Source organism: Linepithema humile, chromosome 6 (assembly GCF_040581485.1).
Source record: "Linepithema humile isolate Giens D197 chromosome 6, Lhum_UNIL_v1.0, whole genome shotgun sequence".
Classification (NCBI taxonomy): Eukaryota; Metazoa; Arthropoda; class Insecta; order Hymenoptera; family Formicidae; genus Linepithema; species Linepithema humile.
This window is the reverse complement of record NC_090133.1, coordinates 9931659-9947480: the sequence shown is the minus strand read 5'-3', so window position 1 is coordinate 9947480 and position 15822 is coordinate 9931659. Positions and strand designations below refer to the sequence as shown.

Below are 15822 nucleotides of genomic sequence, written 5' to 3'. Positions count from 1 at the left end.
AGAAAAGTCAGAGGCGGCCTACCGTGAGCTGACAATTTTTAATAAATACAATTAGAGATGATCTAACGTCAACTGATAGTTTAGAAAAAAGAGAGCCAAAGACAATTTATTCGTGAGCTGACAAATTGTAAGAAATATTGTCAGAGACGATCTATCGTGAGCTGACAATTTTTAATAAATACAGTCAGAGGCGATCTAACATCAGCTGACAATTTTTAATAAATACAGTCAGAGGCGATCTAACGTCAGCTGACAATTTTTAATAAATACAGTCAGAGGCGATCTAACGTCAACTGACAGTTTAGAAAAAACAGAGCCAAAGACGATTTATTCGTGAGCTGGCAAATTGTAAGAAATATTGTCAGAAGCGATTTATCGTGAGCTGACAATTTTTAATAAATACAGTCAGAGGCGATCTAACGTCTACTGAAAATTTAGAAAAAAGAGAGTCAAAGACGATTTATTCGTGAGCTGGCAAATTGTAAGAAATATTGTCAGAGGCGATTTATCGTGAGCTTGCAGATTTTAAGAAATACGTATTTCTAAGTTTGTTATTTACTATAAGTGTGGTCTTTTAATGTTTTATCGGATAATTTATAAAGTCATTTTACCTTTTTTCTCGCAATTGAAATTCTATCGTATGGCTGTATGATGTACATACGAGACGAAATAGACTTATACAAGGTGTCTAATAGATATAAATTAGATATGATAAAATATTTTATTTGAAAAATGTATATGGTATATGGTATAATACTATATATCTAATTGGAAAAAAATATTATATGCTTTCTCTATTTTTATTCTTATGTAATTAATACAAAATAAATAAATAAATTAATTAATTATTCAATACATATACATATTGAATATAGTTATCTTTATTTTATATTTTATATAATGACCGAAGTGATATATGTATATATATATATTCATCGGCCACATTGATTGTTTGCGCCAAAAATTATTATGCGTCCGACGGCTAAATCAATTGTTTTTACGGAATATATACGAACTTACTACATTGAAAAGGTTAAACGCGTTGAATTGCGTTTATATTACTTAAATGTTTATTTAATGAGATGTATTGTTTCTTACGGAAAAAAATTTACTTATTATACAACCAGTGTAGCTCTTTATTTAGAATTATGTAATTTATTATGTAACTAGTTCATATGACTAAAAATTATAATAATTTTCTACTAGATATACACAACTGGTCCCAAAATTTTTATTTTCATATCATATTTTTGCGTCTCTCAATGCAACAGATAGTAAAATAAATAAAAGTCTTTACTTTTAGAAGCAAATAATTGCAAGTAATTGTATTTAAAATACGTGGCATTGATGTTTCACGATTACGAACCATTAATTATTATTCAGATCAATCAATTGTTTTTTAAATAAATAAATTTAATAAATTTAATAAATTTATAATGTTCCTTAATAAGTAGTGAGGAAATAATTAACATATGTCCTTTATATAAAAACAGGTAAAGTTTAAAAATGAGCTATTATTAAGTAACTAGTGTCCCGCCAGTCGCACAGGCAATCGCGTAAGTTGGGTTCCAGAATCTTACTTAAATATTATTATTAAAAATTAAGAAAAAAAGAGTGTGTAAATGTAAAAACGTAAAATATAGATCATTTAAAATATCTGCAAATTTTCTGATATTGGGACTTTGTTAACCAGTAAAATTTACTGTCGTTAGAGTTGACATGAACTCTAATAAAAAAGCCACGGTCATTGATGTGGAATCTGAAGATGACATCGTTATTTCTGGCATTGCCGGTAGATTTCCTAAATCGGACAATATTAAGCAGTTTCAAGAGAATCTATTTAACAAAGTGGATTTTGGATCAGATGAGGAACGACGATGGAATCATGGTAAAATCTTCTTCGTTTTATGAATAAAAAATTATATTAAAAATATTCTATAGAAACGTATTGTAGGGGAACTAATCTCGGTTAGTCATTGCGATATTTTATTTATTTATTTATTTTTTGTATTGCGGGTTTTGAATCACGTTGGGAACCGTCCTTGTCTCCCCACTCCAGTACCTCCGGGACCCCGTGAGGTGGCGAATGAGTTAGTAGTAGTCATAGTTAGTAGTAGTGATAGAGTCAGTGAGTTGATAGTCCTACGCTGTGATAGACACAGTTGACACGCGTAAGAACGCGCATAAACGATTTCTATCTATTGTAACCACACAATATACAATATATACATTAAAATATATATTGTGTCTGCTTGTTATTAATTCCTACATAAATTGGGGGCTCGTCCGCGATGTAGCCAGACCTCCTGCAGAGAGCCACGAAAGCCTGAAGACGGTTACGACGACTTACGACGAATACAACGATTAACGACGCTGTGGATCAAAAAACGAAAAGAAGCTGGTTGTGCCTAAGATAACGAGGTACGCCAGGAACGACGAAAACGCCAGTTGATCTACGTCACAAGAGTGACGTAAAGATTCCGAAAGACCTACAACTGCCATTTTTGCGAAAAGGCGTGTGCGCGACTGCAAACACCAGCCATTGTTTAGTGATAACAAGACAGGACGACGATCGCTTACATACGATATAAACTATAATCAAGAAGTAATGGAAACGCTTGGACAAATCAAGCCGGTGGCTGATAAAATACGAACATCGTCACGCCTAGCTATATACACGCTTTATCGGCTCGTGTTCGAAAAGGATGGTGACCGCACCAGTCGTAAACAGTTGCGTAATTACCACGGCTTTGACTTTGACGACGCATCGGATAGAATCCCAACAAAACTTGAGTATTCCGCTGCTTTTTCGATAGGTGATTTGACATGTGCAATATTCTGGGCTTAGACTACGCTGGCATCAAGGGGAAGTTGCGACAGAAAATTATACGGGCGCTAATGAACATCCAATCGCTAGCGTTACGCGAAGACGACGATGATGCTGAAGCCAAGGATGAATTTGACAAATCAGAAGTGCCGGAAGAGCCGCAACAACGACAACAGGAAAGAGTCGAGCGAATTGGTGATGTAGGCAGTCGACAAACAAACGACGATATTTCTTCACTTAGCGGCAATGATTCCGAGGACAGCGACCAAAACATACCGAGACATAGAAGGCGAAATTGCCCAAGAATTACCTTTAACTTTAAAGATGCAGAGGACACTATTCGCGCATTCGATGGGAGCGACCACTATCCTATCGAAAAGTGGATTTTAGATTTCGAGGAGTTGGCAGCTTTGTTTGAGTGGAATAATATGCAACAGTTAGTGTTCGCCCGCAAGTCTCTCAAGGGTGTTGCCAAAGTATTTGTGCGTGGGCTGAGTGTCACGCAGTCCTGGGAAAAATTGAAAGATGCCCTCGAAAGAGAATTCCAGTCGCATTTCGAGTAGGATCGTAACTAACTAAGACTTGAAGCTAAGAATCAGATTCTAAAAGTAGAAATAAAAATCGTAAGACCTACAGTTTTGAAGGCGCGAAGCGACTAAGTACAAAATTAACGATTTAGTTGCGATTAAGACAGTACAGATGGAACCTGGCAAAAAGCTTTGTGCCAAATATCTTGGTCCTTATAAGGTTGTAAAGGTTAAATCAAACAACTTTTATGATGTTAAAATTATATTAAAAATATTCCATAGAAACAAGCTAGTAGCATGTGTCAAATTGTTAAGGTAATAATAATTATTATATGCATTATAATAATAGCCGTCAACATTTATGATTGTAGATTTGTGAAATTTTTATACTTTACAAACAAAAATTTGTATAACATTTCTTTCGCTGCTAAATCATTAATAGTATTATAATAAAAAGATAAAAAACATTTATGAATTAATAAATAATTTAATAAAAAAATAAGAAGCTACAAGTTAGCATATAATTAACTTTTCGTAAGGTGATAATTGCAATGGAAACTGGCTTAATCCCGCCAAATATAAACTTCACACAAGTACAGAAAGGTGTTAAGACTTTTGAAGATGAAAGTATACGCGTGGTGACCAACACAACACCGTGGACTTCTGGATTTATGGGTATAAATTCGTTCGGTTTTGGTGGAGCCAACTGCCACATTTTGATGCGAAGTAACACAATGGAGAAGATCAATAAAAGAGCACCGAATGATAATCTGCCCAGACTCGTTGTCCTGTCTGGACGTACCGAACAAGCAGTTGAATCATTTCTAAACGAGGTATATAAAAATTTTGCGGTTACACAGTCAATAAAAGCACACTTACATCGCGAAAATTTGTATGTTAGATCGAGAACCGGCCGATAGACGTCGAATATGTACGACTATTGCATGATCTTTACGCTGAGGAGATGAAAAATCATCCTTACAGAGGATACGTGATTGTCGAATCTAAAACGCCGATCAAAGCGGCAAAAGAAATACAATATTATTCAGTTGAGAAAAGACCGATTTGTTTTGTGTTCTCCGGAATTGGTTCGCAATGGATTGGCATGGATACGCATTCTTTTTTGCATATGTTAGAAAAGTGATTGCTTGCAATTAAACTCGAATTTAGATGTTAACAGGTCAAGCGCTACTGCGATTCCCAGTATTTTTGAAAACCATAGAAAAATGCGATACGATTTTAAAAATGCATGGAATGTATATCATTGACATATTAACGAGTAAACGTAAAAATATTTTTAACGATGTATTGTTTCTTGAAAATTATAGAAAGAAATATTTTATTCTTTTTTTAGGTGGGATTAATCGATCTTTTAAGATCCGTAAGTATCGTGTCAGATTATGTCGTCGGTCACTCAATTGGTGAACTCTGCTGCGCATATGCGGCCGGTAATTTCACTCTTGAACAAGTGATTTTATCTTCGTATTACATAGGATTGGGATTGAAGGAAACGAAAAAAATTAACTGCGCGATGGTGAATATCGGTCTCAGTTATGAGAATGTGAAGAACATATGTCTACCGGACATCGAAGTAATCTACAGCAACAGTCAAAATACTTGCTCCATAAGCGGTCTAAAAAAATTAGTAAGAGTGTTTACAAAACAATTAGAGGTACTTTAATTTTTTATTTAAATATTTTGTTCAATATACGTGTAATTAACATAAACAAATTATTCTTATTATATAATTTTGCAGGCCACTAATGTATTTACTGAGGAAGTCAACTGCTGCGATAATCCTTTGCATACTTGTTATCTCCTCCCCGCGAAAGCTACGATTCTGGCTTACCTATTTAAATCGAATAATACCGCAAACAATGACTCCCAATCAGATATGGCAAGGTTTATTTTGCAGCACGAAATTGTCCTGCGCTAAACATTTCACGAATAATCTATTGAGTCCTGTATATTTCGATAAAACCGCACAATTAATTCACAGAAACGCAGTGACTCTTGAAATCGAGCCGGATGCCATTTTTCAGAGTGTTACGAAAGAACTGTTCGACACAACCAGCATCACGTTATTTCAGCGTAATCACGAGGATAACGTCAAAGTATTTTTGCAAGGTCTGGGAAAAATGTACAACAATGGCTTGCAACCACAATTCCAGCAAATCTATATCTAGCAAATCTATATCCGACCGTGAAATTTCCTGTTAGTCGTTCCATGCCGATGATCTCACCGTCAATCAGGTATGTCGAACACATTATTCATTTGTTAAATATAATAGAATAAAAAATTATTTTCACGGTAAAAAATTTTTATTTTTTATTCCCAGATGGGACCATTCCGAGAATTGGTACGTAACATGTTATAAAATGCAGACAAAACTTTCTATCGGCGAAAGGATGGTTGAAGTTGCGCGAAATTACGACGAAGATTACGAATATATGAGCGGTCATGTGATTGACGAAAGACAGTTATTGTCAGCTACTGGATATCTCATGCTAGTTTGGCAAACGATGGGTTTGCTGAAAAGTCTATCGCATACCGATTGTATTTGAGAATGTCAAGTTCATTCGGGTAACGCACTTTCCGAAACAAGGACCCGTGTATCTAACAATAATGGTGCAGAAAGGTAGATCATATTTTAAAAATTTATTTTTTAATAAGCTACTTTATTTACCACATTAAGAATGACAATACTCAATTTATGTGATAAAAAGAAATATTCAAGATTATTTATTGCAGCAACTGGAAAGTTTGAAGTCATCGAAGGAGATAATGCCGTCGTCACTGGCACTGTGCGTGAACCGACAGATATTGCCGAAGAAAAGTTACCCAGTCATATGTTAAATCAAAAGAACGGTAATGAGGAGGAAGTAATAAAGACAAAAGATATCTACAAGGAACTCAGATTACGCGGATATCAATACGCCGGCATATTTTGGGGATTGAAGAGTTCGTCGACTACGAGAAAACAAGAGCACATAGCTTGGATGTACTCTCTAAAAGTGAATCAGTGTATTATCACTGGGAAACAGTCAATAGTCACTTATTATAATAGTTATAAGTATAGCACTGTAAATCAGTAAAATATCACTGAAAGGAATAGTTAATAATATTAACTGCTGAAATCAATAATATTAAACTACTAGAAACAGTGATTTTCAACAATAAAATCAGTGATGTGAGCTATTCAAATCAGTGAATATCCCAGCAAAAATATTAATTAACACTAATAACCTTAATATTATAATTTTCTATTCAAGAATTTAACTGTAACGTAAAACATGTATATGTGTTGAGTTACTTTACACATTGTTAAGTAGAAAATTATAATATTAAGATTATTACTATTAGTTAGTGTTTGCTGGATGTTGGTGTGTGGTACAAAGGAAAAAAAATAATCGATTGATATTCAAACAAAAAAATTCTTATATTTGTTGATTTAATGTAATTTATATATTAACATAATTTTTATATATTAATTATATATAAAAAGTAATTCAAAGTAATCAAATAATATGTTTAGAGTTTCAAATAAATTGAAAATTAAAGACAAAATGTTTATAGAATAAAGCCAATTAACAACTAACACAAGAATATAAATGTAATAAGAATATATTATGCAATATATTATATAATGTAATATTAGAAATATGAGAGAGACACTCAAACATATTGCACTTTATCGGATAATGAAATAAATTTTATAAAATTACTAGAATGCAATCAAAAATAGAAAAACAAGTTTAGTTTCACGATACTTTAAATTAAGTATTATAAAAACATGTCAGCAAAATAAAGTTAATTTAAAATTAAACATGAGAATATTATACAATAGATATATTATGCAATATTATCTACTGTTATATTGCAAATATTAATATGAACAGAAGAAACCAAAGCATGTTGTACTTTATCGGATATTTTAAAGCAATAGTTTTCTAAGAAATTAAAAAAATAAATTAGTGTTTCTGGACACTTCACATCGAAAACATAATATGTTTTAAACAACAAATCAAGTGCCATAATAGGCGAGTTATTGTTCAAAGTTAGAGTGCGATTATCAGCCTGAATAAAATATTGTGTAGATTGTCCTTTGATTAAAATAATATAGGGCTGAATAGGACCTTTGGATTCACTTCTAAGTTTCTCAGTTTGGGCCTCTATGTTTGTTCCTTCCTGAAAAAAGGAGTTTCTTGTTAGCACAAGTATTAATATATAAGTTTATATGCACTAATCAAACTCACAGGCCATATCTGTAGTAAAGAAGGATTTGGAAATGTTGCAGTATACATTTCACCATGTTCTTTTTTATCAATAATGTTCTTCTGAAATTAAATATCCAAATATTTGAATCATATATTTTAACAATCATATTTATTATATTGATTATTATCAGTCTATACTAAGAAATTTAAAAAATAAGATAAAACATGTTTACCCCTTTTGATAAATTTTCCTTGCTTGCTCCTTTTCTTTTTCTTTTTCCTTTCCTAACAGCATTTGATACAGGAAGTAAATCTGCCAGAAGAGTTATGGCACGAAGAGTATCTGAATATATAAAAAATTATATATAATTGAAAAAATGAATATATAATTATTATTAATTAAATTGTAATAATAATAATAATAATAATTAAAATAAATATATAATTAATATTTCACTGTTTAATTTCTATTAAAAATTATAAAAAAATTAAAATTAAAAAAGAAAACAGGATTTTCAATTACAGCAGGACTCGGCACGTGTTGTATTTCAATCGATTTTCAGCTTGGTTTATACTTAGCGTTATTCCTTTTATCTCTATCCACGCGCAATCTATATGTCGATTGACACTCGGAATATACGCGGATTAATGAAGTAAGAAAAATGGTATTAGGCAAAATCAAACTATAAGAAAATGGCCACACGTATCGAGTCTTGAGTTATAATGAAATATAAATTTACCATCTTGAATAAAAGCTGATTTTTTAAATAAGTCTGGTCTTGCTGTACTGCAATATATAAGGATTCTTTGTACATAAAAAGGGGCAAATCTTGCTAAGAATTTATCAGAAGCTCCTTTATATAACCTTTCAAATTCCTCATCAAACTGCAAAAATATAAATACATTTTTGTAAAATAATTAAAATATCTTTTTCAATATACAACTAAGCTGTAAAGATAAAGCATTATGTTATTTACCATCTCCCCAGAATAATCAGTTAATCGAGGAAATTCATCACATATTTCATCTATTGAAACGGCATTTTCCATAATCCATTTTCTTCGGTTATTCATTGTAATACTCATACATTCGGATATAGAAGACTTATTGGCATTTGACGGCATTTTAAATTTCATCCATGAAATCTAATGAAAATGTCATAATAGAATTAATGTCTTTTGTACAATGTAATTTTTATTTCTCAATAACATATTAAAAATTATTATAACATATAAAAAAGTTACATAATAATTTGATAAAAAAAATTAAATTTTTTATTTGTTGCTACATACCTTTTCTTTATACAAATTTTCAGGAAGTAAACCATTATGTTCCTCATCTGAATTTTCTTCAGAAAACAATATTTTATTTACATTTCGTCTTTTCATTGCTGCCTGAATATATTTTTTCTTGGTAGGTGAAATATGTTTTCTCATCGTCCAAAGACGATATTCAATGAAGCCTCTCTTTGTAACTGAATCATAATAAAGTTCCTTAAAATTGTAAAAAAACAATGATTAATTCATTTTAATTAAATATTTTAAAAAAACATTTTGATAATTTCTTACATGTCCTTTTTTTGCTTCATAGTCTCGTAATTTTGGAAATTCTTTTACGATATTTTCAGCGAGGGCTATTTTAGCTTCTTCAGGTGGATAACTAAAATACAATAATTATAGAACAACTGCGTAAAGATGCAAATTTAAATACAAATTATAATAAAAATTCCTCAGAAATCAACTTACTAATTATCTCCATGAACTTTTACTAACTCGGATGTTAAAATCCTCACGAGGCTTCGTCTATCATCTTCTGTGAATATGCCATTTATGGCTTTCAAAATGTTAGTACCTTGAGGATGCTTCAAAAGAGTCTCATGAATTGTTTTGAAACGCTGAATTAAAATATATAATTTTTTATTAGTATATTCTACACTCCTTTTCTTGTTACAAAAACATAATTGCTTTTACCGAAAAATTATTTTTGGATATTGTAGATTCCTTATTTTTACTAGAAATAGCTGATATAGATGAAGAAGCATTACTACTGGAAGATGGACTTTCAACATTCATTTTTATAGAAGTTTCTAATTCCATAGGCAAATCTGAAGAGAATATTATTTCTCCATTTTCTGCTACTTCATATGTTCCATCTACTTGAGATGGTTGTATCTGCTTATAAAATTATAAAAAAATTAAAATAGTAATAAAATATATACGAATAATTATAAAAAACATTACCTGAGAAGAAGAACAATCTTGGATAAATTTAAAAATTTTTTTTACTGGACCCATCTTCAATCCCATACTTTTTAAATCATTTTCATTAAGTAAAAGAAAAGAAGAACCTTCGATTTTTTCATCTAAAAATTTATAAAAATTTATTTATATTAATAAAAAATATAAATTATTAATAAAAACGCAATAAGAGCAATTTAGAATATATAGAGAGAGATTAGACATAAAAAATTATATTATTCATAAATATTTTTTATACAAAATATTTACAAACTATTCATACATAAAGATCAGTATATAATATAATAAAATTTATATCTAATAAATGTACTTACAAGTAATAAAGAATGTCTTACATTTTCTGTAGTGACGAAATGCAAAGAAAAAATACATTAGTTATAATATATGGCGTAGACTAATGTAAGAGCGATTAGATGCTGGTTCAGACCAAATAGAAAATGGTTTATAATGCCCAAGATTAAGACAATTTATGAAAAAGATACGAAACTTCATCCATTTCCAAATCAATATGATAGGCATTAAAATCAGTATCAAATAAATGAGTTTTACATAAAGTGGTAAAAAAATATACTTCATTCTTTTCTAATATTAATATTTCATCTATACGGCCAAAAAGTGGTAGATTATCTTCTCTTTTCTTATCAACTTCAAGGCATACTAATAAATTAAGTTTAAACTCAACACCATTAACTTTTACAGCATTAGTGTTAAATACAGAGTCGTCATCAATATATCCTAGAGTATGTAAATATATACGGCTTTTGCAATCTTGCACATTAACTGTTTCTCCACTATATGTTTCAACTCGAAAAATTGTTGCATCTCCTTCTTCCCCATCGATTACTTTCAGAGCACTGAGCAATTCTTATTAATGTTTTAGGTGGATTTTTTAAAATTGTTAACAACTTGAGCTCTTACTTTGATTTCGTTATGTTTAGCTTCATAACGCATACAGTTATACAACTGAAGAGGTCCTGACCACAAGATACAACGTGGATAATGCATTAAATGATGGAATTTATTGATCATATTTACAGTAGGAAACAATTTCTTAAATTTCTGTAGAAAATCAGTGATAAGAGCTTTCAAATAAGATATGAGAGAAACTGCAACTTTTGGTGCAAATACTATTTCCATAATTCTTAGCAAAAGAAAAATTAGTTGCAAATGCTCATCTGTTTTTGGAACCAAATCAGAAATTAAAAAAGGAAAAGCACGAAGAAGACACCATATTTGCATAGCTTTTTGATTTAAAGTATTCCCCTTTTGATTCAATATTCTTTCATTAAAATTTGCTGAAGGCTTGTTTTTTCTTTCTACAAAGCCATATTGAAATGATATTAATCTATCATTGAAAATCTTCTATTTTAAAAAATTTTAATTCTATAACATAATGAACTAAAACTAACTTTAATATCATTGGTCCAATACCACAAAGTATATCGTGCATTGGATCAAAAATATTATTTCTACATATATGGAAAAAACGAGATGAATGCAAACAACATTCTCCATGCATTCCCGTTAAAGTTTTAACATTATTATTATAATTAGCATTCTGTAATAAATTTAAGTGCTCGTTGTAAATTTCTACAGTCCTTTGTTGTTTCATTTCTATATTTCCGTTATGTAAATCCTCTCTATTATAAAGGCACATTCGACAAAATAAATTAGAGGATGGACTCAGAAAATTGAATACTTCATGTACAGCCAATCCATCTCCACAAAATGCAGCTAATGATGCACGCAAAGTATATTTTTTTTCTTCTAAAAATATAGGAACTCCTTCATCACTTTCCAATTTTGCAAGATCTTTAAGAAAAGGACTCAATATCTTCTTCATTGTATATTTTTTTATGTCAACATGACAACAAAGAAGCAGGACATGAATGCTACTAAGCTCAGAATTCATATGAAATGGAAGATTTTGTATAGTATAATAGAAAGCTCCTAATTTATGAATGCATGTTTTTGAGCCTAGTGGATTAGTGATTTCTAGTTCATCATAATATAATTGAAGTCTAATTGCATGCTTGTATTTTTGAAAAAAAGTGTGATTTTTGAAGTGCTGTCCATCAATAAAGGAAGCAAGAATATCATTATTTGATTCTCTTTCTGCTTCTATTGCATCGCGTATTTCTTTGTTTCTAAGTACCATTGACAAAGAATCAATAATAGGAACATATTGGCAAGTTTCTACAATTTTTTTTGGTATGAAAGTGCCTGTTTTTCTATCCATTATATTATTAATACGTGTACCCAAAGGTATTTCTTGAGGTTCAATATATTCTGTACTAGATTTTAAAGCTTCCATTTGTTGTTCAACAGTTCTCAATCCTTCGAAAGATTTACTTATTTCAAAAGAATCTAACAAATCACTAACATCAGAATCATCAAGAATTTGTCTAGATTTTATAAATTGTTTAACTTTACTTTGTAATGATTTACATAAACTATTTGTAATTTCTGCATATTCATCAAGAATTTCATTTATAATGCTTCCAGTTGCAGTTCCTTTTGAATGAAGCCTAATTATCATTCTTATTATAGAGTCTCTTAAATTAAAATTATCAGAAAATTGTAGGACCTCTTCATTTTTTTTTCAATATATTTGTCAGTATTATTTATATTATTTTGATCAATAATCATATCATCATCAGATAAAAAAATAGAATCTGTACTTGTAATTGAAAAATCACAATCATTCTTTTCTTTAGAAAAATGATTTTTTCGAATATGCTGCCTTAAAGAGAAGAAATTATGAAATCTCCTACAACATTTATTTTGACCGCATTCAAATCCACCTTTTTGTAATCCTCGTTTAATTGTTAGACCATGTTTTGTTTGAAAGTGTTGATTTAAACCGTCTAACCCTCCTTTAACAACATTATTACACATAAAGCAATTTAGCTTCATTATTTATTATTTATATTCAGATTATATTTTTAAATATCTGAAATATATATATAATGAGAGCACAATGTAAACTATATTTTAATTATAAAATATATTATAAACTGATGACACTTACCATTAAAAATATGTCGTGTTTCTGCATCTGTAAGTTCCTCAATTTTTTGTCCTAATTCGTGAACTGACAAATCTTTCACTTGCTGCATTTTAATTTTCAAATCTAATAAAATAAAAAAATAGAAATTACAAATAAGAAGACAGATTTGACAGATTATAATTTCAATATAAAACACGTCATAAAATTAATTTTAACTAACTTAATAAATACAGATATATAATGTTATATGCTATTTATATCTGTATTTGAGAATTGTAGAAAAGTAGAGAAAATTTTTCCTAAAGAGACTTTATCATTAAAAAGGTTAGGAAAACAGATAATCTACAGAAAGGAAAATTTTTAATAATTCTTGTTTACTTTTTTGTCTTTGATCACTGAGTGTTTACATTTTAGAGGAAACCGCAAGACAATGCACGTCCAGACACGTTTGGACACGGTACATTTTTATAACTACTATAATTATTTACTACTAGCATTATTTTTATTTGTACAGTTTTTGTTAACTACAAATGAAAAAAAAAAAAAAAAAAATATATATATATATATATATATATGTACTTACCGCACTGCACAACGCATCCACGTGAACTGTGATCCTTGCATGCGTATACTTGTGTTAGCTCGTCTTTTGTTATGCACATGCGCGACACTGTATGGTATCGTAGCAGATACAAAATCAGCATTACCGATAGATAAAGTACTGATTTTACAGTGAAATTTTATTTTCACTGACCATAATCAGTGAGTTTTAAAATAAAGAAACAAAAAGTAAGTGTTTCTACTGAATATCAGTGAAATACTCACTGAATCTTAGTGAAATCCTATTTTACTGTTTCCATTAGTGACATTTTCACTGATTTACTTTTAGAGAGTACAATTGGGTATTCATTTAGTTTTGGCAATTGGGTAGTCATTTATTGATAATATGCTGCGAATGAAAATCCTCGGGATAGACACAAGGAGTATTCACGTTCCCACGAAAATACAAAAATTGGTGATCGATACTCAGTAGCGTGTTTACCTATGGGCCTTTGGGGCTTGAGCCCCTGGGCGCCGAAGTGTCAGGGGCGCCGCAGCTTCTATATATTCATAAAAAAATGTTCCATTTTTAATTATCTTCTTGTTCTTAAGTGTGTTTCGGTAGAATTATTCGGTAGAATATATTAATATTTAAAATGTTAATTATTTACTGTTTACTCATTGGGAAAGGGAGGCTAGATCGAGGCGCTCGAAGATCACAAGCCCCTGGGCGCAAATTTTACAAACGCAGCTCTGTCGATACTACTGATCGAAATTTCACATACAGCAAATACGGGACGCAGCAGCTAACGATTATCGTAAGTTTGTCGACTTATTTTCTTTCTAACAGCTTTTTAATATTAATTTTTTAATGTAACTTTAAATGTTGTAACTAATTCTCAAATAAAGAAATATGTTTAACGTAAGAGAAGTTTAAGATTATAAAAAAATACAATATTTATAAACATTTTTTTAGAGCTTCCTGTGCGTGTGTACAAAACCTGCGACGCGGTAGTATCCGGCGGTGTGGAAATTCGCGGAATCAAGGTTACTTCCATATTTCGTCGAAAGCCAGCGGGGGAGCCCGTTCTCGAAGAGTACAGATTCATAGCTCATCGCGACGGAGCCGAGGTTTCTTTGCAGGAAGCCGTGATGCTGTTGACGTATCTCGCTCTGAAGTATCATCAAGTGATAAAAGTAAATATTATCGAATTGATCGAAGATGATGACAAAGTAGAAACAGATAAAATAGCATCACTACTGTTTATCGATATCTTGGGTGATCTACCGTTGCTTCAACCAAACATTACTCTGGTGACCAGAACCGATCGCTTCGATTGCGTTACTCTTCCTTCGAAAATTACAGTCTCGCAATCGAAGAAGTTGTCGAATGACGATAATGCGATGTTAATCACAGTATCAGGAGTATCAGGAGACGCGGTAGTGTCTTCGGCCAAGTTCAAAAAATGACACTACTAAGTCAGGAGAAGTGTCTCTGGCAATGTTCAAAAAATGACACTACTAAGCCTCTTATCCTGCGCGCACAAAGTCGATTTTTTGAGAGTTTGTAGCAACTAAAATATAAGAAATTTTTAAAAACACATAGCATATCCTGAAAGGAGGCATCGCCACGAGTAATTTGAGCCAAAGAAAATTAAAATTGGTCCAGTCGTTCCGGAGATACAAGCGACATCAAAAAGTGATGTTTTTCATATTTTAATAAGAAACGTTGTTTCCTTCTTCTCCTCTGTCCGCCAGGGGTGGATAGAAAATTTGCGAGACCCAGGGTATTATTTATAATTTAGAGAATTTCTCGCATTAGGTGCCAAGAGTCGACGATTTCTACTTTTGCGAGTTGTGTGACGGGAATTTCGAAAACACGAGAGAGAGAGAGAGAGAGAGAGAGAGAGAGAGAGAGAGAGAGAGAGAGAGAGAGAGAGAGAGAGATGATTGTAAAAATTAGACTTACTACTTGGATGTCTTCGAAATGTATTTAGATCTCCAATTCTAAAGTCCAGGTGTAGTCGGCCTTGAGGTGTACTTGATCCTCCTGGGGTCAGTTAGTGGTATCCGCACTGGATCGATCGGAGACTGATTGCAGCTGAGAGGGATGAGAGTGAAGGGCCACGGCCGATGAGCGTTATATCCTTCGCGCCGGGAAAACTAATCGGAGGCGTTGCACAGATCCTCGTATTCGTAGTCAAAATAATTTCTTTGAACACCGATGTATTCTGAATTGTCTTCCGTAACCGGTCTCGTGTACTGAAGAAGTTATTGGCGCGCACGGTATTTTACTCCCCCACGTCGCGTCTTAGATTTGGGCATGAAGGATAATGTTGTCAATCCGAAAATTCCAGGCTAAAAGCGTGCGGTGGTCCGTACCACGATTAGCGGGGATACAGAAACCAAGTACAACGTGCGGTGGTCCGCACCGGAGCAAAT

General features: G+C 31.7%; 2 protein-coding genes across 3 annotated transcripts; one reads left to right on the top strand and one right to left on the bottom strand.

Annotated features, from left to right (window-relative positions):
• The first annotated feature begins 3532 nt into the window (after window positions 1–3532).
• LOC105673280 (fatty acid synthase-like) lies at window positions 3533–6735 on the top strand. Its single transcript, XM_067356649.1, has 6 exons — window positions 3533–3669; window positions 3894–4187; window positions 4709–5026; window positions 5111–5607; window positions 5694–5993; window positions 6107–6735. The coding sequence occupies exons 1-4, from the start codon at window positions 3652–3654 to the stop codon at window positions 5288–5290; spliced, it is 810 nt and encodes a 269-aa protein (XP_067212750.1). The 5' UTR covers window positions 3533–3651; the 3' UTR covers window positions 5291–5607; window positions 5694–5993; window positions 6107–6735.
• Window positions 6736–7064: 329 nt separating this feature from the next.
• On the bottom strand, window positions 7065–13753 carry LOC105672007 (uncharacterized). Of its 2 annotated transcripts, XM_067356648.1 has the most exons (13): window positions 13666–13746; window positions 13424–13510; window positions 12862–12963; window positions 9813–9934; window positions 9543–9746; window positions 9318–9466; window positions 9141–9231; window positions 8865–9065; window positions 8550–8717; window positions 8313–8457; window positions 7806–7915; window positions 7612–7692; window positions 7065–7543 (listed from the first exon to the last, which is right to left on the bottom strand). In XM_067356648.1, coding segments are annotated over exons 1-13 (1797 nt in total). In that variant the 5' UTR covers window positions 13667–13746; the 3' UTR covers window positions 7065–7207. The 2 variants fall into 2 exon arrangements, with proteins under 2 accessions (XP_067212749.1, XP_067212748.1); XM_067356647.1 differs by having other exon boundaries at window positions 9543–9743; window positions 13424–13753.
• Window positions 13754–15822: the final 2069 nt, after the last annotated feature.